Genomic DNA, 26,308 nt, shown 5'->3' with positions numbered 1-26,308 from the left:
AACTGGCTGATCCTTTTCTCTGAGATTATCCCTTCAGGTCCAAAACTACCCCACAAGGGGAAACAACCTCTCTGATTCTACTCTGTAAGTCTGTGAGAATGTTTTTAAAAAAAAAGTCTTATTCTTCTAAACCTGAATGAGTTCAGAGCCAACCTACTTAATCTCTCATAAAATAGTCTATTCATACCCAGCTTTGCAAATCTTCTTTAGATTATGATTTGGAGGAGCCGGCATTGGACCGGGGTGGACAAAGTTAAAAATCACACAACACCAGGTTATAGTTCAACAGGTGTATTTGGAAGCACTAGCTGATTCACTGATGAAAGAGAGGGAGAGAGGGTGAGAGAGAGAGAGAGGGCGAGAGAAGGCGAGAGAGGGAGAGAGGGTGAGAGAGGGTGCGAGGCTGAGAAAGCGAAAGAGGGAGAGGGGCGAGATGATGAAGAACCAGTGCTTCGAAAGCTAGTGCTTCTAAGTAAATCTGTTGAACTATAACCTGGTGTTGTGAGATTTTTAACTTTCTTTGGATTAGGAATACATTGAGCCCCTCAAACCAGTTTCACCATAAATGAGATTATGCCTGATCTGTGGCCTAACTCCACATACCTGCCTTTGGCCCATATCCCTTAATACCTTTCCTTAACTAATAATTGTCTATCTCAGATTTCAAATTAACACCTGAGCCAGCATCTACTGCTTTTTGTGGAAGCTAGTTCCAAACATCAACCACTGTTGGTGTGTATAAATGTTTCCTAACATCTCTCCTGAATGGTCTGGCACTAATTCTCAGACTGTGCTCCCAAGTTCTAGAATCCCCATTCAATGGTAATAGTTTATCTACCCTCTCTTTTCTTGTTAATATCATTTAACCTTCTAAATTCTAGAGAAAGCAGGCCCAATTCATATAATCTCTGCTCATAACTTAATCCCTGACATTCTTGTAAACCAATGTTGTACTTGCTCAAGGCCAATATGGTGCCCAAATCAAACAGTAATACAGCATAGAAACAGAATCTTTGACCCACTATGTCTGTGCTGACCAACAAAGACCAAACTACCATAATCCCATTTACCTGCACTTGGTCCATAGCCTACTATACCTTTGCAAGATCTGCAATGCCAGTATATCTTTCTTGAGATAAGGGACCTAAAACTGTTCACAGTATTCCAGATGTAGTCTTGTGTAGTTTTGGCAAGGCTTCCCTTTTATTATATTCCAATCCATCTGAAATAAAGGCAAACAGTGAATTTGCCTTCCTAATTGCCTACTGAACTTGTAAACTAGCTTTTTTGAGATTTATTCATGAAGACTCCAAATTCTTTGAGCTGCCGTTGCCTGTAGTTTTTCTCAATTTAGATAATATTCAGCTATTCTGCCAGACTCTATTACAATTTCCCACTTTCATTCTGTTTGCCAAGATTTTCTCCTCTTGCCCGTCCTGACTATCTCTCTCTAAGGTTGGTTAGCTCAGTTGGCTGAATGGCTGGTTTGTGATGTCTGTGATGCCGATACCAGTAACATAGGTTCAATTCTTATGCTTGCTAAGTTTGCCATGAAGTATTCTCCTTCTCAACCTTCCCCTTGCCTGAGGCATTGTGACCTCATGTTAAACTCTATGCAGCCCTATGGTCTGATAGAACTATGGCAACTTTACATTTACCTACATCCGTCTGCAGACTCTGTGCCATCCTCACCACACGCCTTCACACCAATTCTATGTCATCCACAAACTTAGCTATAGTACATTCACTTTCCTCAACAAGATGTGGAGGTGCCAGTGTTGGACTCGGGTGGATAAAGTTAAAAATCACTCAATATCAGGTTACAGTCCAACAGGTTTATTTGGAAGCACTAGCTTTCGAAGCGCTACTCCTTCATCAGGTAGCTGTGGAGCAGGATCATGAGATACAGAATTTATAGCAAAAGATCTCAGTGTCACGCAACTGAAACGACTTATTGAACAAACCTAGATTGCTGTTAAGTTTTTCATCTTTTAAAATGAATTGTAGTTCATTAATATGTAAATCCCAGAACTCCTTTCCAATCACATTTTTGAGATAACTTAAGGTTTTATAAAAAAAAGTGACATCTCAGATCAGATCATTCAAGATGTGAGGTTAGAGTCTGTCTGTATCCTAATCTTGAGCCAGACTGGTTCTATTTTCAAAGTAGGAATTTATAAAATGTTACATGGATTGACTGCTTGCATTAACTGCATGTACATTGTGTGCTTTTTGAACAAAATAGAATGTATTTGCAATTATAATTCTGCAATGAACCAAAAACCTGCAATATGTTGTTTTTTAACTTCCTCATCCAAGTCAAATGACTGCCAGAGTACACAGGCCTCTTGGCATCATGGTAACCCACAAACCCACCAACACACTAAAACAGCTGCTAATGAACTTGAAAGACCCTATGCAGACAACAAGCAAAACTAATGTCATTTACAAAATTCCTTGCAAGAACTGTAACATATACTACATTGGACAAACAGGCAGAAAACTAGCCACCAGGATACATGAACATCATCGAGCCACAAAAAAACATGACCCACTCTCGCTGTATCCTCATACAGATGAGGAAGAATACCACTTCAACTGAGACAATAAATCCACCCTAGGACAAACCAAACAGACTCACGCACAAGAATTCCTAGAAGCATGGCATTCCAACCAGAACTCTATCAACAAACACATTAACTTGGGTCCCACTTACCGCCCCTGAGAAAAATGACAGGAAATGACATCACCACAGGAAATGAAGTCATCAAAATAAGACATCACCAGCCCAAGGAAACATGGTGCTTCATCTGGAGGCTCACTGAAGATGTTACCCAGTATTGTGACGAAATGTCTGAAAATGAACCTTCCAGCTCAGTGAGCAAACCGACATCCAGAACCTCAACCTGAGCTACAAGTCTTCTCAAAACCCAAGTCATTAATATATATTGTAAATAATTATGACTCCAGCACTGATCTTTGTGGCATTCCACAAGTTACAGGTTGTCATCCCAACTCTGTCTTCAATTAGTTAGCCAATCCTTTATCCATGTTAATATACTACCCTCAACATCATGAGTTATTATCAAACGCCTTCTGGAAGTCCAAATATATTTGATCTACTGGTTCTCTTTTGGACGGGTTGGACCGAAGGGTCTGTTTCCATGCTGTACATCTCTATGAGGAGAAAGTGAGGTCTGCAGATGCTGGAGATCAGAGCTGAAAATGTGTTGCTGGAAAAGTGCAGCAGGTCAGGCAGCATCCAGGGAACAGGAGAATCAACGTTTCAGGCATAAGCCCTTCTTCAGGAATGAGGAAAGTTTGTCCAGCAGGCTAAGATAAAAGGTGGGGAAAGACCACTCCCTCCGTGACTGCCTCGTCAGGTCCATACCCCCTACCAACCCAACCTCCACTCCCGGCACCTTCCCCTGCAACCGCAGGAGGTGCAAGACTTGCGTCCACACCTCCCCCCTCACCTCCCTCCAAGGCCCCAAAGGAAACTTCCATATCCGCCACAGATTCACCTGCACCTCCACACACATCACCTATTGCATCCTCTGCACCCGATGTGGCCTCCTCTATATTGGGGAGACAGGCCGTCTACTTGCGGAGCGTTTCAGAGAACACCTCTGGGACACCCGGACCAACCAACCCAACCACCCTGTGGCTCAACATTTCAATTCCCCCTCCCACTCCACCAAGGATATGCAGGTCTTTGGACTCCTCCATCGCCAGACCACAACAAAACGATGGTTGGAGGAAGAGCGCCTCATCTTCCGCCTAGGAACCCTCCAACCACAAGGGATGAACTCTGATTTCACCAGTTTCCTCATTTCCCCTCCCCGCACCTTGTCTCAGTCTAATCCATCGAATTCAGCACCGCCTTCCTAACCTGCAATCTTCTTCCCGACCTCTCCGCCCCCACCCCAGTCTGACCTATCACCCTCACCTTGACCTCTTTCCAACGCCCCTCCCTCAAGTCCCTCCTCCCCACCTTTTATCTTAGCCTGCTGAACAAACTTTCCTCATTCCTGAAGAAGGGCTTATGCCAGAAATGTCGATTCTCCTGTTCCCTGGATGTTGCCTGACCTGCTGCGCTTTTCCAGCAACACATTTTCAGTACATCTCTATGACTCTATTATGTTACCTCCTCAAAGAATTGAAATATATTTGTCAGGCATGATTTCCCCTTCATGAAGCCATGCTGATTCTGCTTGATTATATTATGTTATTCTAAATGCTTTGCTACTGCATCCTTTTGTAATAGACTCTAATATTTTCCCCAATGACAAATATTAAGCTGACTGCCCTATAGTTACCTGTTTTTGTCTCCCTCCCTATTGAATAAAGGTGTTACATCAGCAGTTTTCCAATTAGAGAACCCCCTACAGTGTGGAAGCAGGCCATTTGGCCTGTCAATCCCACACTAACCCTCCAAAGAACATCCCACTCGGACCACACTAACCTTGTCACCCGAAATTTCCCCTGGCGAATCCACCTAGCCTGCACATCCTTAGAGACTGTAGGTAACTTAGCATGGTCAATCCATCTAACTTGCACATTGTTGGACTGTGGGAGGATACCAGAACACTCAGAGGAAACCCAAGTAGATCGTAGCCTCAGGGTGGAATTGAATCTGTCACTGTGAGGCAGCAGTGCTAACCACTGAGCCAATGTGCTGCCCCTCTGGTACCTTTTGAGAATATAATGATTCCTGGAATATTACTACTAGTGCAATCATTATCTCCCTAACTACTTCTTTTAATAAACTAGGATATATTACATGCATTAGTTTCTGTCCCTCTGGACATTACTTGCAAGCTTACCCTCAAAGTTTATTTTCTCCCTTTTTGTTTTTGGATATCTTTTGTATTGGTTTTGAAATTTTCCAATTCCTCTGGTTTGCCACTAATCTTTGTCACCTTGAATATTTTTTTCTTTCAATTTGATGCTTTCCTAGTTACCCATGGTTGGCTTATCCTCTTTTTCTCACTGAAATGTCTCTTTGTTGTGAGCCATGAACTATTTTCTTAAACATCTGCCATTGTTCATCAACCAAGTATTTGCTGCTAAACTATTTTCCTAATTCACTGCTACCAACTCTGCTCCTGTTCCTTTGTCAAAAAATACACAACACCAGGCTACAATCCAATGGGTTTATTTGAAAACCTTAGCTTTCAGAGCGCTGCTCCTTCTCCAGGTGCCAGTGAAAGAGGAAGACTATAGACACAGAATTTATAAGGAAAAGATCAAAGAGGCATACAACTCATGTACAATGAATTGAACACACCATTTAAGATGGCTCTGAAATTTTTAATTAAAGTTTTTTTTTCCTTATAAATTCACTGTAAATTCCTTATAAATTACCCTCTAAATGCAGCTAGTGTTTTGAAATAAACACATTGGACTATAATCTGTGTTGTGTGATGTTTGACCTTTTCCAACACAGTCCAATGCTGGCACCTCCTAATCTTGTTCCTTTGTAATTACTCGTGGCATGAAATAACAGTGCAGAATAAATCTGGATAGGATCTCCCAGATCAGATTTTCATGGAGATGGGATGACTCCAGTAACCTTTAAAAATATCAGAAGGAACCTAGATATCGATGCCCTGCATCCATTTCCATTTTGACTGACAGAGACCATATTAGACAGGTTTCTGGCACTCAGCCTGATCTGGAGGGAAGGGGGGAGAAGAGGAAAGCGCTACAGGTTGCAGACTCAATAGTTAGAGGAACAGACAGGAGATTCTGTGGTCATGAATGTTCACCTAGAAGGTATGTTGTCTCCCAGGTGTCACGGTCTGGGATGTATCTGATCAAGTCTACAAGATTCTGAAGGGGGAGGGGGAGCAGCCAGAAGTTGTGGTGCACATTGGCACCAATGACATACCTAAGGGTGAAGTGATTTCAGAGAGTAAGGTTGGAAGCTATAAAGCAGGACGAGCAGAGTAGTAATCTCAGGATTACTATTGGTGCCACATGCTAGTGAGGTGAGGAACAGGGAGCAAATGCAGCTAAACATGTGACTACAGGGCTGGTGCAGGAGGGAGGGCTTCAGATACCGAGATTACTGAGGTACCTTCTGGGGAAGGTGGAACTTGTACATGAAGATCAGATTGCACTTAAACCGGAGGGGAACCAATGTCCTGGGCGGGGGTTTTCGGGACAGTTTAAACCTAGTTTGGCGGAGGATGGGAACCAGAGCTACAGATCAGAGGAGAGGGTAGTTGTTGAACGAGCAGAAATAGAATGCAGAGAGTCTGTCAGGAAGGATACACAGTTGATACGGCAAAAGGGTGGGTCAAAGTGTATATATTTCAATGCAAGGAGTGTCAGGAATAAGAGTGATGAACTTATAGCATGGATCAGTACTTGCAAATACAATGTTGTGGCCATAACAGAGACATGGATTTCACAGGGGCAGGAATGGTTGCTGGTTGTTCCAGGATTTAGATATTTTAAAAAGAACAGAGAAGGGGGTAAAAGAGGAGGGGGAGGAGCATTGTTAATGAGAGAGTGCATCTCAGCTGCAGAAAAGAAGGTTGTTGAGGAGGGTTTGTCTACTGAGTCAGTAACAGGAAAGGAACAGTCACTTTATTGGGGGTTTTCACATACCCTCCAACAGCAGCAGAGAGATGCGAAAACAGATTGGACAGCAGATCTCGGAAAGGTGCAGATGTAACAGTTGTTGTTATGGGTGACTTCAACTTCCCCAATATTGATTGGAGCCGCCTTAGTGCAGATGGTCTGGATGGAACCGATTTTGTGAGGTGTGTCCAGGAAGGATTCCTGTCTCAATATGTCGGCCAACCAGGAGGGAGGCCATATTAGATTTGATGCTAGGCAATGAGCCAGGTCAGGTGTCAGATCTCCCGGGAGAGCATTTCAGTGACAGTGACCACAACTGCCTCACCTTTACCATAGCCATGGAGAGGGATAGGAACAGACAGTGTGGGAAGGTGTTTATTTGGGGGAGGGGCAATTATACTGCTATTAGACAGGAACTGTGGAGTGTAGTTTGGGAATAATTGTTCTGCAGGAAATGCACAACAGAAATGTGGAAGCTGTTTAAGGAGCACTTGTTGCAAGTGTTGGATAACTTTGTCCCACTGAGACAGGCAAGGAATGGTAAGGTGACGGAGCCTTGGGTGACAAGAGAAGAGGAGCTTCTCATCAAAAAGAAGAAGGAAGCTAACTTAAGATTGAGGAAGCAAGGATCTGGCACAGCTTTAAAGGATTACAGAGTAGCAAGGAAAGAACTCAAAAAAGGACTGAGGAGAGCTAGGAGGGAGCAAGAAAAAGCCTTGGCAGGAAGGGTTAAGGAAAATCCAAAGGCTTTCTATACATACATGAGGAATAAGAGAATGATCAGTGAGAGGGTAGAGCCGATCATGGATAGTGGAGGGAACTTGTGCCTGGAGTCTGAATAGGTAGGGGAGGCCATAGATGAGTTATTGCTTCAGTATTCATGAGAGAGAGGGACCTTGTTGATAGTGAGAACACCGTGGACCAGGTTAATTGGCTTGAACAGGTTCCCTCCAAGGGAGTGGATGTGCTGGAAATTCTGGGAAGCATCAAGATAGATAAGGCCCCAGGGTCAGACCAGATATATCCAAGGTTATATATATCCAGGAAGAGAGGAATGACACTGCTGCGCCTCTGGCAATAATCCTTGCATCCTCACTCTCTACGGGAATAGTACCAGCTGATTGGAGGGAGGCGAATGTTGTTACTCTGTTCAAGAAAGGAAATAGGGAAATCACTGAGAATTACCAGACCAGTCAGTCTTACATCTGTGGTAAGCAAGGTACTGGAAAGCATTTTGAGAGATAGGATTTATGACTATCTGGAAAAATATAGTTTGATTAAAGATAGTCAGTGTGGCTTTGTGAGGGGCAGGTCATTCTTCACAAGCCTTAGAGTTCTTTGATAATGTGCTGAGACAATTTGATGAAGGTCGAGCAGTGGATGTGGTGCATATGGATTTCAGTAAAGCATTTAGAATCATAGAGTCATAATGATGAACAGCATGGAAACAGACCCTTCGGTCAAACCCTTCCATGCTGACCAGATATCCCAACCCAATCTAGTCCCACCTGCCAGCACCCGGCCCATATCCCTCCAAACCCTTCCTATTCATATATCCTCCCAAATGCCTCTTAAATGTTGCAATTGTACCAGCCTCCATCACATCCTCTGGCAGCTCATTCCATACATGTACCACCCTCTGCATGAAAGAGTTGCTCCTGAGGTCTCTTTTATATCTTTCCCCTCTCACCCTAAACCTATGCCCTCTAGTTCTGGACTCCCCAACCCCAGGGAAAAGACTTTGCCTATTTATCCTATCCATGCCCCTCATAATTTTGTAGATCTCTATAAGGTCATCCCTCACCTCCCGACGCGCCAGGGAAAACAGCCCCAGCCTGTTCAGCTTCTCTCTGTAGCTCAGATCCTCCAACCCTGGCAACATCCTTGTAAATCCTTTCTGGACCATTTCAAGTTTCACAATATCTTTCTGATAGGAAGGAGACCAGAATTGCATGCAATATTCCAACAGTGGCCTAACCAATGTCCTATATAGCCGCAACATGACCTCCCAACTCCTGTACTCAATACTCTGACCAATAAAGGAAAGCATACCAAACGCCTTCTTCACTATCCTACCTATCTGCGACTCCACTTTCAAGGAGCTATGAACCTGCACTCCAAGGTCTCTTTGTTCAGCAACACTCCCTAGGACCTTACCATTAAGTGTACAAGTCCTGCTAAGATTTGCTTTCCCAAAATGCAGCACCTCGCATAAACTCCATCTGCCACTTCTCAGCCTATTGGCTTATCTGGTCAAGATCCTGTTGTAATCTGAGGTAACCCTCTTCGCTGTCCACTACACCTCCAATTTTGATGTCATCTGCAAACTTACTAACTGTACCTCTTATGCTCGCATCCAAATCATTTATGTAAATGACAAAAAGTAGAGGGCCCAGCACCGATCCTTGTGGCACTCCACTGGTAACAGGCCTCCAGTCTGAAAAACAACCCTTCTACCTTTGAGCCAGTTCTGTATCCAAATGGCTCGTTCTCCCTGTATTCCATGAGATCTAACCTTGCTAATCAGTCTCCCATGGGGAACCTTGTCGAACGCCTTACTGAAGTCCATATAGATCACATCTAATGCTCTGCCCTCATCAATCTTCTTTGTTACTTCTTCAAAAAAACTCAATCAAGTTTGTGAGACATGATTTCCCACGCACAAAGCCATGTTGACTATCCTGAATCAGTCCTTGCCTTTCCAAGTACATGTACATCCTGTCCCTCAGGATTCCCTCCAACAACTTGCCCACCACCGAGGTCAGGCTCACTGGTCTATAGTTCCCTGGCTTGTCCTTACCACCCTTCTTAAACAGTGGCGCCACATTTGCCAACCTCCAGTCTTCCGGCACCTCACCTGTGACTATCGATGATACAAATATCTCAGCAAGAGTCTCAGCAATCACTTCTCTAGCTTCCCACAGAGTTCTTGGGTACACCTGATCAGGTCCTGGGGATTTATCCACCTTTAACCGTTTCAAGACATCCAGCACTTTGTCCTCTGTAATCTGGACATTTTGCAAGATGTCACCATCTAATTCCCTACAGTCTATATCTTCCATATCCTTTTCCACAGTAAATACTGATCCAAAATATTCATTTAGTATCTCCCCCATTTTCTGTGGCTCCACACAAAGGCCGCCTTGCTGATCTTTGAGGGGCCCTATTCTCTCCTTGTTACCCTTTTGTCCTTAATATATTCGTAAAAACCCTTTGGATTCTGCTTAATTCTATTTGCCAAAGCTATCTCATGTCCCTGTTTTGCCCTCCTGATTTCCCTCTTAAGTATACTCCTACTTTCTTTATTCTCTAAGGATTCACTCGATCTATCCTGTCTGTACCTGACATATGCATCCTTCTTTTTCTGAACCAAACCCTCAATTTCTTTAGTCATCCAGCATTCCCTATACCTACCAGCCTTCCCTTTCACCCTGACAGGAATATACTTTCTCTGGATTCTTGCTATCTCATTTCTGAAGGCTTCCCATTTTCCAGCCGTCCCTTTACCTGCGAACATCTGCCTCCAATCAGCTTTTGAAAGTTCTTGCCTAATATCGTCAAAATTGGCTTTTCTCCAATTTAGATCTTCAACTTTTAGATCTGGTCTATCCTTTTCCATCACTATTTTAAAACAAATAGAATTATGGTCGCTGGCCCCAAAGTGCTCCCCCACTGACACGTCAGTCACCTGCCCTGCCTTATTTCCCAAGACTAGGTCAAGTTTTGCACCTTCTCTAGTAGGTACATCCACATACTGAATCAGAAAATTTTCTTGTACACACTTAACAAATTCCTCTCCATCTAAACCTTTAACACTATGGCAGTCCCAGTCGATGTTTGGAAAGTTAAAATCCCTTACCATAACCACCCTATTATTCTTATAGATAGCTGAGATCTCCTTACAAGTTTGTTTCTCAATTTCCCTTTAGACTATTGGGGGGGTCTATAATACAATCCCAATAAGGTGATCATCCCTTTCTTATTTCTCAGTTCCACCCAAATAACTTCCCTGGATGTATTTCCAGGAATATCCTCCCTTAGCACAGCTGTAATGCTATCCCTTATCAAAAATGCCACTCCCCCTCCTCTTTCGCCTCCTTTTCTATCCTTCCTGTAGCATTTGTATCCTGGAACATTCAGCTGCCAGTCCTGCCCATCCCTGAGCCATGTTTCCGTAATTGCTATGATATCCCAGTCCCATGTTCCTAACCATGCCCTGAGTTCATCTGCCTTCCCTGTTAGGCCCCTTGCATTGAAATAAATGCAGTTTAATTTATTAGTCCTACCTTGTCCCTGCCTGCCTTGACTGTTTGACTGACGTCTGTTCTCAGCTGTACCCGTCTCAGATCGATCTCTTTCCTCACTATCTCCCTGGGTCCCACCCCCCCCACCTTACTAGTTTAAATCCTCCCATGCAGTTCTAGCAAATTTCCCTGCCAGTATATTAGTCCCCTTCCAATTTAGGTGCAATCCGTCCTTCTTGTACAGGTCACTTCTACCCCAAAAGAGATTCCAATGATCCAAAAATGTGAATCCTTCTCCCATACACCAGCTCCTCAGCCATGCATTCATCTGCTCTATCCTCCTATTCCTGCCCTCACTAGCTCGTAGCACTGGGAGTAATCCAGATATTACTACCCTTGAGGACCTCCTTTTTAAATTTCTACCTAACTCTCTGTAATCTCCCTTCACAGTCTCAACCTTTTCCCTTCCAATGTCATTGGTTCCAATGTAGACAATGACCTCCTGCTGGCCCCTCTCCCTCGTGAGAACATTCTGCACCCTCTCTGAGACATCCTTGACCCTGGCACCAGGGAAACAACACACCATTCTACTTTTTCTCTGCTGGCCACAGAAACGTCTGTCTGTACCTCTGACTACAGAATCCCCTAACGCAATTGATCTCTTGGAAGCCGACGTACCCCTCGTTGCATCACAGCCAGTCTCAATACCAGAAACTTGGGCTGTTTGTGCTACTTTCCCCTGAGAATCCATCACCCTCTACATTTTCCAAAACAGCATACTGTTTGAAATGGGTATATCAACAAAAGACTCCTGCTCTCGTTGCCTACCTCACTTACCCTTCCTGGAGTTAACCCATCTATGTGACTGTATCTGAGACTTTCCCCCCTTTCTGTAACTGCCATCCATCACATACTGTTGCTGTTGCAAATTCCTCATTGCTTCTATTTGTCTCTCCAACCGATCCACTTGATCTGATAAGATTCGCATCCAACAGTATTTATGGCATATATAATCCGCAGTAACCCTTAAACTCTCTTTAAACTCCCACATCTGACAAGAAGTACATATCACTGTAAAGGCCATTTTTCCTCCTTCACAATCTCCAGACCCAGAAAATAACACTGTCTTATTCCTCTACAAACACTGCCACAGGTTATAATATAAGCCATAGCTATTAATTTAAGTTTAATCAAGAGACTTATCTCCAAAAACATTGAATCAAGATAGAATCCACTGTACCCACTACTGCAGCCTTTCTCTAGGACAGACTTAAAACAACAATTAACTTATCTGATTCTGTGCTGTGAACTTCGCCCAACAGTTCCTCCAAGATTAGTTGTGAATTTCACTGTTTGTTAATTTTCCCAGATGCACTCCGCTGTCCAGCGATACACGAATTCAAACAGCAAAGGCAGTAACTGTGCAGGTTTTCTCTCTCTCTCTCTCCTGCACTGACCTCACCATGTGCTTCCTTTGTCTGCTCTTCTCCCTTTTAAAACTGCTGTTGTTTTGACTTTTTTTTTCCAAAGTTCCAAAACAATGCAACAGCATATAAAACAGTATTTGATAAGGTTCCCCACAATAGGCTCATTCGAAAAGTTAGGAGGTCTGGGATCCAAAGAGATTTGGGTACAGAATTGGCTGGCCGAAAGAAGACAGTGAGTGGTAGTGGATGGAAAGTATTCCACCTGGAGGTCGGTGACCAGTGGTGTCCCACAGGAATCTGTTCTTGGGCCTGTGCTCTTTGCAGATTTTATAAATGACTTGAATGAAGAAGTGGAAGGGTGGGTTAGTACGTTTGCCAATGATACAAAGGTTGGTGGTGTTGTAGATAGACTCAAAGGACTAGCCATACTACCATACATCAAGAGCATTTCCGAACTGACAGCCAGACTACTGCGACCACTTGGACTCATAACAGCACACAAACCAATAGCCACTCTCAGACAACAACTCACTAGAACGAAGCACCATATACCCAGCATGAGCAAAACCAATGTAGTGTACAAAATCCCATGCAAGGACTGCACAAAACACTACATTGGACAAACAGGAAGACAGCTAACGATCCGCATCCATGAACACCAACTAGCCACGAAACGACACGACCAGCTATCCTTAGTAGCCACACACACAGATGACAAGCAACATGAATTCGACTGGGACAACACTACTATTATAGGACAAGCCAAACAGAGAACAGCCAGGGAATTCCTAGAGGCATGGCACTCATCCACAGATTCAATCAATAAGCACATCGACTTGGACCCAATATACCGACCACTGCAGCGGACAGCTGGAACTGACAACCGGAAGCAGCAGATTCAATTCACTACAAATGCCAGAGAAAAGATCACAGAAGTGTTTCACAGGAGGCTCCCAAGCACTGAGGATGTCACCTAGACAGGGGACGAAACGTCTGCAACACAAATTCCCAGCTCGGCGAACAGAACCACAACAACGAGCACTCGAGCTACAAATCTTCTCACAAACTTTGTAGATAGTGTCGAGGGCTGTTGAAGGCTACATAAGACATTGACAGGATGCAGAGCTGGGCTGAGAAGGGGTAGATGGAGTTCAACCTGCATAAATGTGAAGTGATTCATTTTGGAAGGTCAAATTTGAATGCTGATTACAGGGTTAAAGACAGGATTCTTGACAGTGTGGAGGAATAGCAGGATCTTGGTGTTCATGTACATAGATCCCTCAACGTTGCCACCCAAGTTGATAGGGTTGTTAAGAAGGCATATGGTGTTTTGGCTTTCATTAACAGAGGGATTGAGTTTAAGAGTCAGAGGGTTTTGCTGCAACTCCATAAAGCATTGGTTCGACCACACTTGAAATAATGGGATCGCCTCATTATAGGACAGATGTAGATGCTTTAGAGAGGGTGCAGAGGAGATTTACCAGGATGCTGACTGGATTGGAGGGCTTGTCTTATGAAGAGAGGCTGAGTGAACTAGGGCTTTTCACACTGGAGAGAAGGAAGAGAGGTGACTTGGTAGAGGTGTACAGAGTAATGAGAGGCATAGTTCGAGGAGATAGCTAGAGACTTTTCCCCAGGGCAGAAATGGCTGTCATGAGGGGTCATAATTTTCAGGTGATTGGAGGAAGGTATAGGGGAGATGTCAGAGGTAGATTCTTTACGCAGAGAGTGGTGGGTGTGTGGAATGCACTGCCAGTGGTGGTAGCAGAATCAGAGATATGAGGGATATTTAAGCGATTGCTGGACAAGCACATGGACAGCAGTAAATTGAGGGGTGTGTAGGTTAGGTTGATCTTAGATTAAGATAACATCAAAGGCTGAAAGGCCTGTAGTGTGCTGTACTGTTCTATGTTCTAAGGGGTAGAAAAAAGGATTATTTGTCTTTGATGTGGTGACTAGTGTTTCTAACAGATTAACCACTTGGACAATTTAAAATCTTTGAATAGATTTAATGAGTAACAATTTCTTTTTTGGATCTTGAGGTCTGTCCATGGTGGATGCTGGTTGAATGCCTGTAGAGGTGGCATTGGAATATGGGGTGGCATGGCGAGGTTACGATGGAAGTAACATGGAAAGTGAGGTCTTAAGGCTAGAAGTCCCACAGCTCATTATAAAATGAGCAATAGTCTCAGATGATTGAGGTCAGCCTTCAAAGCAGCTTTGCCCACTTTTGTGGCCAGCTGTAATATGAATCCAGAGGTCATATGTCCAACTCAATCTTACCCCCATCACTCCCGGACAGAAAATCATACACATTTATTCCCATCTCCATGGTGGAAATCTGCATGCTCCCACACCCCAAGTGTCAAGGGACAGACATATCACTGGAGAGAGACCTCTGACTTTCAAACTGGAAAGAAAGCTTTTAAGATGTAAACTAATAGAGGGATACAAGAGAGTTAAAGGCAGAGTAGAAAGTAACTGTACAAACATGATGTATGTTCCTGATGGCAGAACTAGAGACCTGGCAGCACGCAGGGGAAAGATATGGATCCTAATGTTGGGGAAGCTTTCCATTGGTGAAGCCTGTTTTCAATCAGCAATGTAGCAAAGTATGAGCAGGTTTATGATACAAAGTTTCCTGGACAAATAGGAGGTTGTGCATTGCTTCACAACTTTCCTGTCCATCTCCATCTGTCAGTGTTTTGCTTCAATCCTTGTTGCGTTCCATCTTTACCTTCTGCTCTATTCAAACTTCTCCCCCCCCCCCCCCCCCCCCCCCCCGCTATCATTTGCCTCTCACTATTTTTCCTTGTTCTGGAACTTCTACTTCTCATCCAGTATCCTTCAATTGTATTTTCACATGTAGATGTCTGAGTCTACACTGACAGTAGCTCCACAGGTTCAGCAATGCCTCCCTGCAAGTTCTCCTTCAGGTGTCCATGACATTCCTACAGGTGGCATCAGAAGATCCTCCCATCTGGCCAAAGTGGCCGAAATGAAGATGGCAGAGAAGACAGGTTTAAAGGTTATTCTGCAAGGAACAATGGCAGGTTTCATTCTACATCCCAGGAAAGCAATGTGATCTCATACAGAATCTACACAGAGGCATGCATCTGCATCCTGGATGTCTTGGGAACAGAAACTCAGGTCAAAACCTTTTTAAAAATTGCACATTTTACCAACAGAACACAATGCCAGATAAAAGAAGAGGCCTGTTTTTGGTTAATCACAGTCTGGAAGGCTAGTGGGGAGGGAACACCTACTTAGGACTAAAAAGGATTGTGAAGAGTTGAAGGCCATGGAATCACCAGAATGAATCTTGCAACTGGAAGTCCAATTGATTACACTCTAAGCATTTGAGTGAAGAGGATGCTTGTTTTCCTGAAAGGATACAGAAGATTCAATCTAGTGAATTAAGGAGAAGAGATCCCGTTAAAGCCAAACAGTCTTTCTCTGAACAATGGTCTGAAAATGGGAGAGACCACACCTAGAACTCTGAAAATAATTTTGGCCTCCATATTTTAGAAAGGATATACTTTTATTGGAGGTAATTCAGCAAAGGTTCACTAGATTGGTCCCTAAGATGAAATATTTCTGAGAATTTTTCTTTTCTTATGTTTGGATCCAACTATGGAACACCTTCTGGCAATATGGATGACTTCAATTCATGCAGTATAATTGGAGGTTGCTGCAGGGAGGGAGCTTTATAGTCTGATATGGCTCAGCATTCTCAATGGATAATGGTTCTCATTGACACCTCATTAAAGCAGAGAAATACTGCCAAACCTGAAAAGAAAGTCCAGAAATAATTTCTCATAAAAAAATAAAAATATCAGTGCTTTTTGATGACTGTACCTCTGTCTCAGTCTTCATTTCTGGTCCAGGAATAAATAATTCTTTTATTTCTTTGCATAACTGCAAGACCATATCCTGTAAAATAGATGAAAACATTTTAAAAATTGTCAACTTGTGTAGAATGTTGTCAAATCAAATCTGTTTACTGTCCCAATATAACAAAACCACTGCAGCTTCTGGAGAACTAAAACAAAAACAGAAATTGCTGCTGGAACTCAGCAGGTCTGGCAGCATCTGTAGGAAGAAAGTAAAGTTAACGTTTCGGGTCTGATGACTCATCAGTTTCACTGATTTAGTTGGGAGCAAAAGTATGGTGGCTAAATCACAGATGACAGCAAGACAAGTAGAAAAATATGTTGTGAAGAAGACAAAATTATTGTAGACAGATAAAGGTGGATTGAGTGAGTGAGCAGGCAAAAATCTGAAAGATTGAGTAATAATATTTTCTATTCAGCCTGATCAGAAATGTTTCAGCAAACTTTATTTTAACTGGCACCTTATGAACCGGCACTCTTGATAAATCAGTAAAAACTATATATCTGAAAAACCGGAAGTTTACTGTAATGCGTTCTCCATGATGTCCAAATAGTCAGTTGTAGCTGCAAGTGAGAAGACTCTATACTGATAAGTTTTATTTCAGGCAAAGTTGCATTTATTTATGATTTCTATTGTAAATAAAGTATAACAGTGATGTTTATACCCTCACATAACATTTCAAATACTTAGTTTGTGCTTTTACATTGATTATATGGACCTCTGATCAACTGGAATATTGTTCAACTGGCACACTCCTGGTCCTATAGGTACCAGTTAATAAAAGGTTTGCTGTATCACACACCTCTGGAGCAGATGGATTTAAACCTGGGCCTTCTGGCTAAAAGCTAAGGACATTACCACTGTGCCATAAGAGCCGTATGGATAGAGTTGGAAAATATGAAGTTGTTGACTTTGGTATGAAGAATTAAAAAACAGTATTACTTAAATGATGAATGATTGCAAAATTCAAAGTTTCAGAAGGACTGAAGAAACCTTGTTCTTTGACTTCTTGCCAAGGAGAACAGTCCCAGCTTCTTTAGTCTATCCTCTCAACTGAAGTTTCTTATTCCTGGAACCATTTCATTTTTGTAAATGGCTTTTGCACCTCTGCAATGGATCATTTTGGGATAGTGTTGGGGGATGAGCTGAGAATAGTTCATAGGTCGGCGCAACATCGAGGGCTGAAGGGCCTGTTCTGCCCTTGTTCTATGTTCTATGTTCTAATGTTCTGGTGCATGAATCATAAAAATGTTTGCAGTACAGTATGGCATTAAGAAGGCTAATGGGATGTTATCCTTTATTATGAGAGGAATTGAACATAAAAGTATGGACATTATGCTTCAGCTGTACATGAAATTGGTAAGAGTACATCAAACACTGTGTGCAACTTCAGTCTTCACATTTAAGGTAGGTAGAACATATTGGAGGTGGTTAAGAAAAAAATTACTAGACTGAAACCTGGAATTAGCATGTTGTTTTATGAAGAGCGATTGGATGGGTTGTGCTTGTTTCCACTGGAGTTTAGAAGAGTAGGGGGAGTGACTTGATTGAAGTGTACAAGATCCTGAAAAGTCTCGATAGTTTGGACTGGAAAGGATGTTTCGTCTTGTGGGTCAGTTCAAAACTCAGGGACACGACTTTAAAATTAGGAGTCACTCTTTAAGGACAGAAATGGGGAGAATGTTTTTCTTTCAGAGGATTGTGCTACTTTGGAACTCTGTGGTTCAGAAGGCAGTGGAGGCAGGGTCATAGAATATTTTTAAGATAGAGATGGTTAGATTCTTGTTAGATAGAAAATTCATGTGTTATCGGGGGTAGATGGGGATGTGGAATTGGAAACAAACATACTGAATGGTGGAGCAGGCTTGAGTGGCTGAATAGCCTTTTTCTGCTCCTATTTTCTATGTTTGTAATATACTGGGAGACGATAGGGCTATATTTTTCTAAACACAAGTCACAAAGTGATATGGTTGAAAATAAAATCTTATCCTGTGTTTGCTTTGAAAAATACCTCTTGCTTCAATGGATAATGTTTTAAAATAATAAAATGCAGCTATGGGTATTTCGATATTATCTCTCGATTCATTTCTAGGTTTTATATTTCTGTATTTTCCAATTGCTACTGTCTCGAGTATGAACTAGGTACAGTAAAATGGAGGCAACATGAAATCTGTTTACTGCACTTAATTTGTACTGATACCTGGGCTGTTGCTGTAGTTCTTAAAATTTCTTTAGGTGGTCACTGGTGTATGCATTAATTTAAATATTAAAATGACGGTCCCATGCCTGAATATTGACTTATTTCCCAATATAGAAATGGATTGGCTGAGTCTTCACCAGAAATGAATTGTTGTAATGTTTTGCTGAGTTGAACTGGGAGTATGATTTTTGCAAGGTCCTGCATTCAGTCACAGAATTCCTTTCCAACATTTTTGGAAAGTAAATATTTGGGTTTGGTCAGTTTAGGACTGAGTCATGCAAGCGAGTGGTAGAGACAACAAGGAAGGCTGCACTGCCTTGAGGAAGACTGACAAAGGTAGACTATACAGTAATCAGATCTCCTGCCTCAGCTTTACAACATATCAAGTAGCTCCATTCTTCTGGGATTTAAGGTTTGATCTCTGATATGTGCTGGATCAGGAATTACAGCACCAGAACATCCATGCACTGCCCAAGGCTGTGAAGGTACCTGTGATCCAAATTTTTATACACAGCTTTAGGCCAAGAACTATAATTCTTGCCATGCTCTGAGGACTCTGGCACATAAACCTGTGGCACAGGCCAGGTATATTCAGCCAACCATTCTGGCTTTGTCTTTAACAGCAACTGCAGACATAGGTATCCTTGCAGACTGATGCAGTGTGAAAAGGAGACCCAGAAGCAGGAAGAGGCATGAAATGGGAGTCCATGGGACTGGGAGTGTTCTACTGCAGGTTAAGACTCTGTACCAAAAAGATGCAACTGTGTGAGTCTCCAGGCAATTAGGGGTTAAAGAAGTCCTGATAACCAGCAGGTGTAGTGAAGAATTGGGGTTGGGGATTAGAAAAATCCCTGGGAGCAATCTAGAACAATGGGAGAGTGGAAGAAGGTCTGACAGCCATTGATAATTCAATGTAGCTGAGAGTTGAGTAGAAGAATATGACATTTTCCTGACACAGCTGAAAAGTATCCCAGTTCAAAGAAATCCAGTGCCAGCTTAAGGATACTCGCTTCTCTGCATAAGAGATGGAATTGTGCCCACAGGTGCTGGAGTGTAGAATTGGGAATCCTGTACACCACAGATTCAGGGAAATAATTGAACTACCAGGATGTGAACAGTCATTTAAGCAGTTCAAAGTTACATCTTTGAAAATGATGAGTTTGAACCCCTTATAAAGGAAACAAAGATTTATAGAACATTGAAAAGTACAGCACAGGAACAGGCTTTTCAGCCCACTATGCTGTGCCAAACATGATGCCAAATTAAACTAATACCTTCTGTCTGCCACGGTCCATAACCCTGCATTCCTTCCATATTCTTATGCTTATCAAAAAGCCCCTTAAACATCCCTATTATATCTGCCTGCACTACTATCCCTGATAGTGCATTCCAGGCACTTATCACTCTCTGTGTATAAAAAACATGTCCCTCACATCTACTTAGAACTTTCCAATCTTACCTTAAATGCATTCCCTGTAGTGTTAGACATTTCAACACTGGGAAAAAGATTTTGACTATCAACCCTATCTATGCCTCTCTTACTTTTACATATACTTCTATCAGGTCTCCCTCAGCCTCCACCGCTCCAGAGAAAACAATCCTAATTTGTCTAGCTTCTCCTCATAGCTCTTACTCTCTAATCCAGGCAGAATCCTGGTAAACCTCTTCTGCATCCTCTCCAAAGCCTCCACATCATTCCTGTAATCTGGTGACCAGAATTGAATGCAATTAATGTGGCCTAACCAAAGTTTTATAATGCTGCAACATAACTTCCTGATTCTTGTACTCATTCCCCAAACAATAAAGGCAAGCATGCCATATGCCTTCTTTATCACCCTATCTACTTGTTGGCCTCTTTCAGAGAGCTATGGACTGGGATTCCAAGATTTCTCTGTATATCAATGCTATTCAGGGTCCTGCCATTATCTTTCCCTTAACATTTGATCTTCCAAAGTGCAGCACTGCACACTTGCCTGGATTAAACTCCACCTGCTACTTCTCCATTCAGACCTGCAACTGATCCATATCCCCCTAAATCCTTTGAGAACCTTCTACACTATCCACAACTCCATTGATCTTTATATCATCTGCAAACTTATTAACCTACCCATCTACATTTTCATCTAAATCATTTAAATAAATCACAGACAGCAGAAGTCCCAATACAGATCCCTGCGGAACACTACTAGTCATGGATCTACATCCAGAAAAACACCCCTTCACCATTACCCTCTGCCTTCTATGGACAAGCCAATCCAGAATCCAAATGGCCAAGTAAGTCACCGTGGATACCTAATTATGAGGGATGTTATTGAAAGCCTTACTAAAATCCATGTAAATAACATGCCCTGCTTTCAAAAAGCTCCTTATAAAGTAAGTTTTCAATTATCTCTCTGACCACATTCCTAATTAGTGCTGCAGCTTGGGTGTATCTTAGCATGCTAATGATACTATTTAAGTCTAAATTGAGTGTTGTTCTCTCAGCAATCCCAGCTACTCCACAGTGGTAGCTTGTCTTCATGGCTTAATCTGAATGGAAAATGGTCAACTATAACTGTAGGAACACCCATAAATACTACATTGGCACAATTAGTTTCAAGGCAAATCAGTATGCTTCACCAGTAGAATGATTTAGCTACATCTGTTCGGTAGTCATGGTCATTTACACGGATCACACATTAACAATTCCACTCTATCATTTGAGAAGTAGTTTTGTTATTCTAATGCTTGTTTTGACTTACTTCCAATGTTGAAGGTAGTTTCCTAACATTTGTTGCAGGTTCACTTCGAATATACCTTTGCCTCATTCTTTGGTGACTGCGCTGCAATGAAGTGGATGGTGCATGTTCTGGTTGCAAATATGCCTCAGCCTTTTGTCTTAATGCAGAAAGTTTTCTGTGCAATGCAATAAGTCTAAAAAAGATGGGGAAACACAAACCTTGAGTGGCTATGGGAACACATGATGGTAAAAACATTTACTTGTATAAACTTAGGCTACAACTCTATTTAGCCCAGTTGTCATCTGGAAGTCTCATTACCTGCATGTTCAAAGCTTCAGACTCACCACCACCTCCCCCACACAAAATGAAGTAAAATTGGTGAGGGCAAGAAGCTAACGAAATAATCAGCCTCTCAGCCTTCAATATCAATAGTGTTAAGTTCTATCAACATCAATAACAGCAAGAATACTTGTTTTTAATAAAGCTTCAAAAGTCTTAAGACAGCAGAGTTATTAAAACAAATTACCAGTATATTTCCTGTGATGCTACCAGCAAACACTCTCTGTTCCATGATCTATAGGGAAGAGCTCATGACCAGAAATATGGCCAAATATCACAAGCTTAATTGCTTTTCTGACCCAGGCAGGCTGGGCTTTGTGGCCACTGCTCCCTGATGGCTTTTACCCAACATTTGCCTTGCAGATTCACAGAATTGTTACAGGGCTGAAGAAATCCATTCAGCCCATTGTATCTCCACCAATTCTCAGAATGAGAAAAATCATTTAGTGTCATTTTCCCATCTTTATCTCATTATTCTGCACCTTGGTTGTATTCAGATGACCATCTAATGCCCTCTTGAATGCCTCAATTAAAATGATCTCAACCACTGTACTATCAGGCACCGAATTTGTTACACCTCATTTGGTGATAACAAAAATTCAGTGATTCTGGAGCCCCACTACATCTGGGGTCATCTCAAAAGTTAAGATTTAACCAAAGCATGCAAAGTCCCCAGTTTCCTTATCTGATGGATTCCGGTTAATAGAATAAATTGACCACATTCCCAAATTTAAAAAAAAACTGCTGTTTGTTACAAATAAATAAGATTTGGCACGGGTAAGCAAAACTATGAACTATCAGCATATAACTCTACTATTTAAAATGTACCTTTACAAACCCACTTATAGACAAACAACAAATTAAACAAAAACATTAGTGTTATGAGTGGAAGAAAGAAGATTGGGAAATACAGTTGTGACAATGCTGCTCCTTTAACAATGTTATGTTGTCCTTTGCTTTTATTTCAGGGAGATCATAAAAGATCAGACTCTGACAAGTTGAGGATGGTACTGCTGCTCACAGCGCCAGGGATCCTGGTTCGTTTCCAGCCTCGTGCAACTGTCCATGTGGAGTTTGCACATTCTCCCCGTGTCTGTGTCCGCTTCCTCCGGATTCCTCCCACAGTCCAAAAATGTGCAGGTTAGGTGAATTGGCCAAGCTAAATTCCCCATATTCTCCAGGGTTTATTATAGGTTAGGTGCATGAGTCAGGGGTAAATGCAGGGTAAGGGAATGAGTCTGGATGGGATACTCTTAGGAAGGTCAATATGGACTTGTTAGGCCATATGGCTTGTCCCCACATTGTAGGGATTCTATAAAAAAAAGTCTATGTTTGGAGGATTTTAGTTTGATTATAGCTAACAGATACTGCCTCACGTAAAAGCCTTTCATGTTTTAACAAAATTATTGTACAATGAATTGGAAGTGCCTGTGTTACACTGGGGTGTACAAAGTTAAAATTCACACAAAAGCCGGTTATAGTCCAAAAGGTTTATTTGGAAGCACTAATTTTCAAAGCACTGCTTCTTCATCCAGTGGTTATCTGATGAAGAAGTGCTTCGAAAGCTAGTGTTTCCAAATAAACCTGTTGGACCTGTGTGATTTTTAACTTTGTACAATGAAAGGGGAGTGGCCAGTTCTCTCAGCTCAGGTTTTCTCTGGTTTGGTCTGGCCATTCACTGAAAGCAGTCAGGCAGCTAGACCCAAAGAAGCAGGTTCATGCTGATCCTCTCTCTCTCTGACATCTTTTGTATAAGACCCTGTGTTTGATTTTACTTTGTGCCAAAAGTCGTTTATGGGGATTGTTACAAGTATTTTATCATTAAGTTGGTCTAATCTGTTTGGTTTTCAAATGGGTCAAGTTATTCTGTATCCTGTTCTCTTTGTTTGTGTTTCATTCAGTAATCTTGTAAATAAATTCTGTTTTATTTAAAACTAAGTAGTTTTGACCAGCTGCATCCCTCCTGGAATATCCACATTACACCTGCTTAAAACAACTAGCAAACAACTAGGGTCTGGGCTATTTACTTGAGATGTTTTAAGGGGGTCTGGCCTGGTCCATAACACAGTTCAATAGCATCAGTCAGCAGGCTTTGTTATAGTGTTCCTTTTTTTTCCCACAAGACCATCTGTTCTTTGACCCACTTTCTCCAGGTTCTTTCACTTCTTTGCAGAAGGCACAGGGTGATTGGTATACTAATTACAAAGTCTCTTAATTTCTGATTATAAGCAACAGTTTACAGAAATGGGTGAGAGAATATAGCTGGCTTTCTTCAAGCTTCAGATACTTTTACTGTAGAGATACAGAGGCACAAAAGCTGCTTTTCTAACAGTCCTGAGGCAGCTCATGTTCTATTGTAAGCTCCTAATACGTTCGCCTATCTAGGAGCTAACAGAGCTTGTTATTAGACTGCTATTAGCATCCACATCCACAACTGGTCACATTTGCACCAACCAGTACACACACTCACACTCTCTGCTTACATAGCAACAGTGTAAACACAATGCACAATCAGTTCCAGTAACTGATGCATAACTTCTGATTTTGTTTGGATTAACAGGTATGCTGGATTCTGACAGATTATTTTTCAGTTCAAACAACTCTTACAGCTTAGAAACTTTGAAAACTAACTTATTTTGGCTATGGTTACTCGTTCCCCTCAATTAAGAGAGTGATTCTCCTTATAAACTCCTGATTCTTGTGAAGTGAGATTTTGAAACTTCAGTGGAGAAAGTGAGGTCTGCAGATGCTGGAGATCAAAGTTGAAACTTTATTGCTGGAACAGCACAGCAGGTCAGGCAGCATCCAGGGAACAGGAGATTCGACATTTCGGGCACAGGCCCTTCTTCAGGAATGAGCAGAGAGTGTTCAGCAGGAGAAGATAAAAGGTAGGGAGGAGGGACTTGGAGGAGGGGCATTGGAAATGTGATAGGTGGAAAGAGGTCAAGGTAAGGGTGATAGGTCAGAGTAGGATGGAGGCGGAGAGGTCAAGAAGAAGACTGCAGGTCAGGAAGGCGGTGCCGGGCTGGAGGGATTCTCCCTCCGCGACTCCCTTGTCAGATCCAAACCCCCCACCGACACAACCTCCACTCCCGGCACCTTCCCTTGCAACCGCAGGAGGTGCAACACTTGCGCCCACACCTCCCCCCTCACTTCTCTCCAAGGCCCCAAAGGAAACTTCCATATCCGCCACAGATTCACCTGCACCTCCACCCACATCATCTACTGCATCCGCTGCAGCCGGTGTGGCCTCCTCTATATTGGGGAGACAGGCCGCCTACTTGCGGAGCGATTCAGAGAGCACCTCTGGGCCACCCGGACGAACCAACCCAACCACCCTGTAGCACAGCATTTCAACTCCCCCTCCCACTCCACCGAGGATATGCAGGTCATTGGACTCATCCACCGCCAAACCACAACATTGCGACGGTCGGAGGAGGAGCGTCTTATCTTCCGACTGGGAACCCTCCAACCACAGGGGATGAACTTGGACTTCACCAGTTTCTTCATCCCCCCTCCCCCCACCTTGTCTCAGCCGGATCCCTCCAGCCCGGCACCGCCTTCCTGACCTGCAGTCTTCTTCTTGACCTCTCCGCCTCCATCCTACTCCGACCTATCACCCTCACCTTGACCTCTTTCCACCTATCACATTTCCAACGCCCCTCCTCCAAGTCCCTCCTCCCTACCTTTTATCTTCTCCTGCTGAACACTCTCTGCTCTTTCCTGAAGAAGGGCCTGTGCCCGAAACGTCGAATCTCCTGTTCCCTGGATGCTGCCTGACCTGCTGTGCTGTTCCAGCAATAAAGTTTGAAACTTCAGTATTGACCAAACTTAATTAATAGCTTTCTATTCCATTGTAAGCTCAGTGATATAATCATGCTCTTCCAGGAGCTTGACTGAAGTTACATACTTTCTTGGAATTGACTTGGAATTTAGGTCACTAGTGTCCCAACATCCATCCAATTCTACATTAAAATCCAAGCCCCAACATACTGTGTATATATTATACTCCTTTCATGACAATATATACAAAAAACTTAATACCGTTTTAAATGAATCCATTTGTATCCACAGGAAGCATTAGCTAATGTACTTGTCTTGAGGCTGACCAGTGTGACTGGTTTCACATTATATGCAAACACAAGTAAAATCTGAAAAAAAAAGTTTTTAAAATGTTTTAATTTTTGTGTCCTCTTTCATAATTGATATTTACATTATAATTTTTAAAATCCTGTTTAAAACCTCTGCAACCACTATGATCTTGAAACCAGTGAATTGGGTTCTTATATTTCCCTTCCAGTTTTATGGCCTCATGTAATGCACAAGGCACAGATTGCTGTTCAGATTGCATTTTGGGACATGGCCTGAAAGGACCACTATGTTAATTGATACAGGGACATTTCTATAAAGTTGTAGTGCAGTCTACAAAAGGCCATTTTGGATCGTGTGTGGAGAAAAAAAACTTACTTTACATTTTAAAGAATATCATTTAATTTGTGAATCCGAATGCTTGTTACACCTGAATGTAAGTGATACAGTAGATTATGTGGTATGATTGTGGGATGTGTTTATATAATTAAGGCAGCACGGTGGCTCAGTGGTTAGCACTACTACCTCACAGTGCTAGGGACTTGGTTTGCACATTCTCTCAGTGTCTGTGTGAGTTTGCTCCGGTTTCCTCCCAGAATCCAAAGATGTGCGGTTTAGGTGAACTGGCCATGCTAAATTTCCCATAGTGTTCAGTGATGTGTGGGTTAGGTGCATTAGTCAGGGGATAAATGTAGAGGAAGGGCATGGGTCTGGGTGGAATACACTTTGGAGGATCGGTGTGGACTCATTGGGCCAAATAGCCTGTTTCCACATTGTAGGGATTCTATGATTTCTATGAATTCG

The 26,308-nt window shown here is 42.4% G+C and overlaps 1 protein-coding gene across 1 annotated transcript in view; it reads right to left on the bottom strand.

The window, feature by feature from the left end:
* Positions 1-26,308, bottom strand: part of cfap54 (cilia and flagella associated 54) — a 527,984-nt gene that overhangs the window by 3,089 nt on the left and 498,587 nt on the right. Inside the window, exons 67-69 of the mRNA XM_087999737.1 lie at positions 25,460-25,566; positions 21,098-21,269; positions 16,121-16,195 (exon numbers count right to left, since the gene is read on the bottom strand). Coding sequence (XP_087855863.1) covers positions 16,121-16,195; positions 21,098-21,269; positions 25,460-25,566 — 354 coding nt within the window. The remainder of the gene's footprint in view (positions 1-16,120; positions 16,196-21,097; positions 21,270-25,459; positions 25,567-26,308) is intronic.

This window comes from Chiloscyllium plagiosum, unplaced genomic scaffold, assembly GCF_037043375.1.
Source record: "Chiloscyllium plagiosum isolate Xiang-an unplaced genomic scaffold, Cpla_swu_hap1 HiC_scaffold_23, whole genome shotgun sequence".
NCBI classification, from domain to species: domain Eukaryota; kingdom Metazoa; phylum Chordata; class Chondrichthyes; order Orectolobiformes; family Hemiscylliidae; genus Chiloscyllium; species Chiloscyllium plagiosum.
Note: the sequence above shows the minus strand (reverse complement) of the source record. Positions and strands in the feature narration are given on the sequence as shown.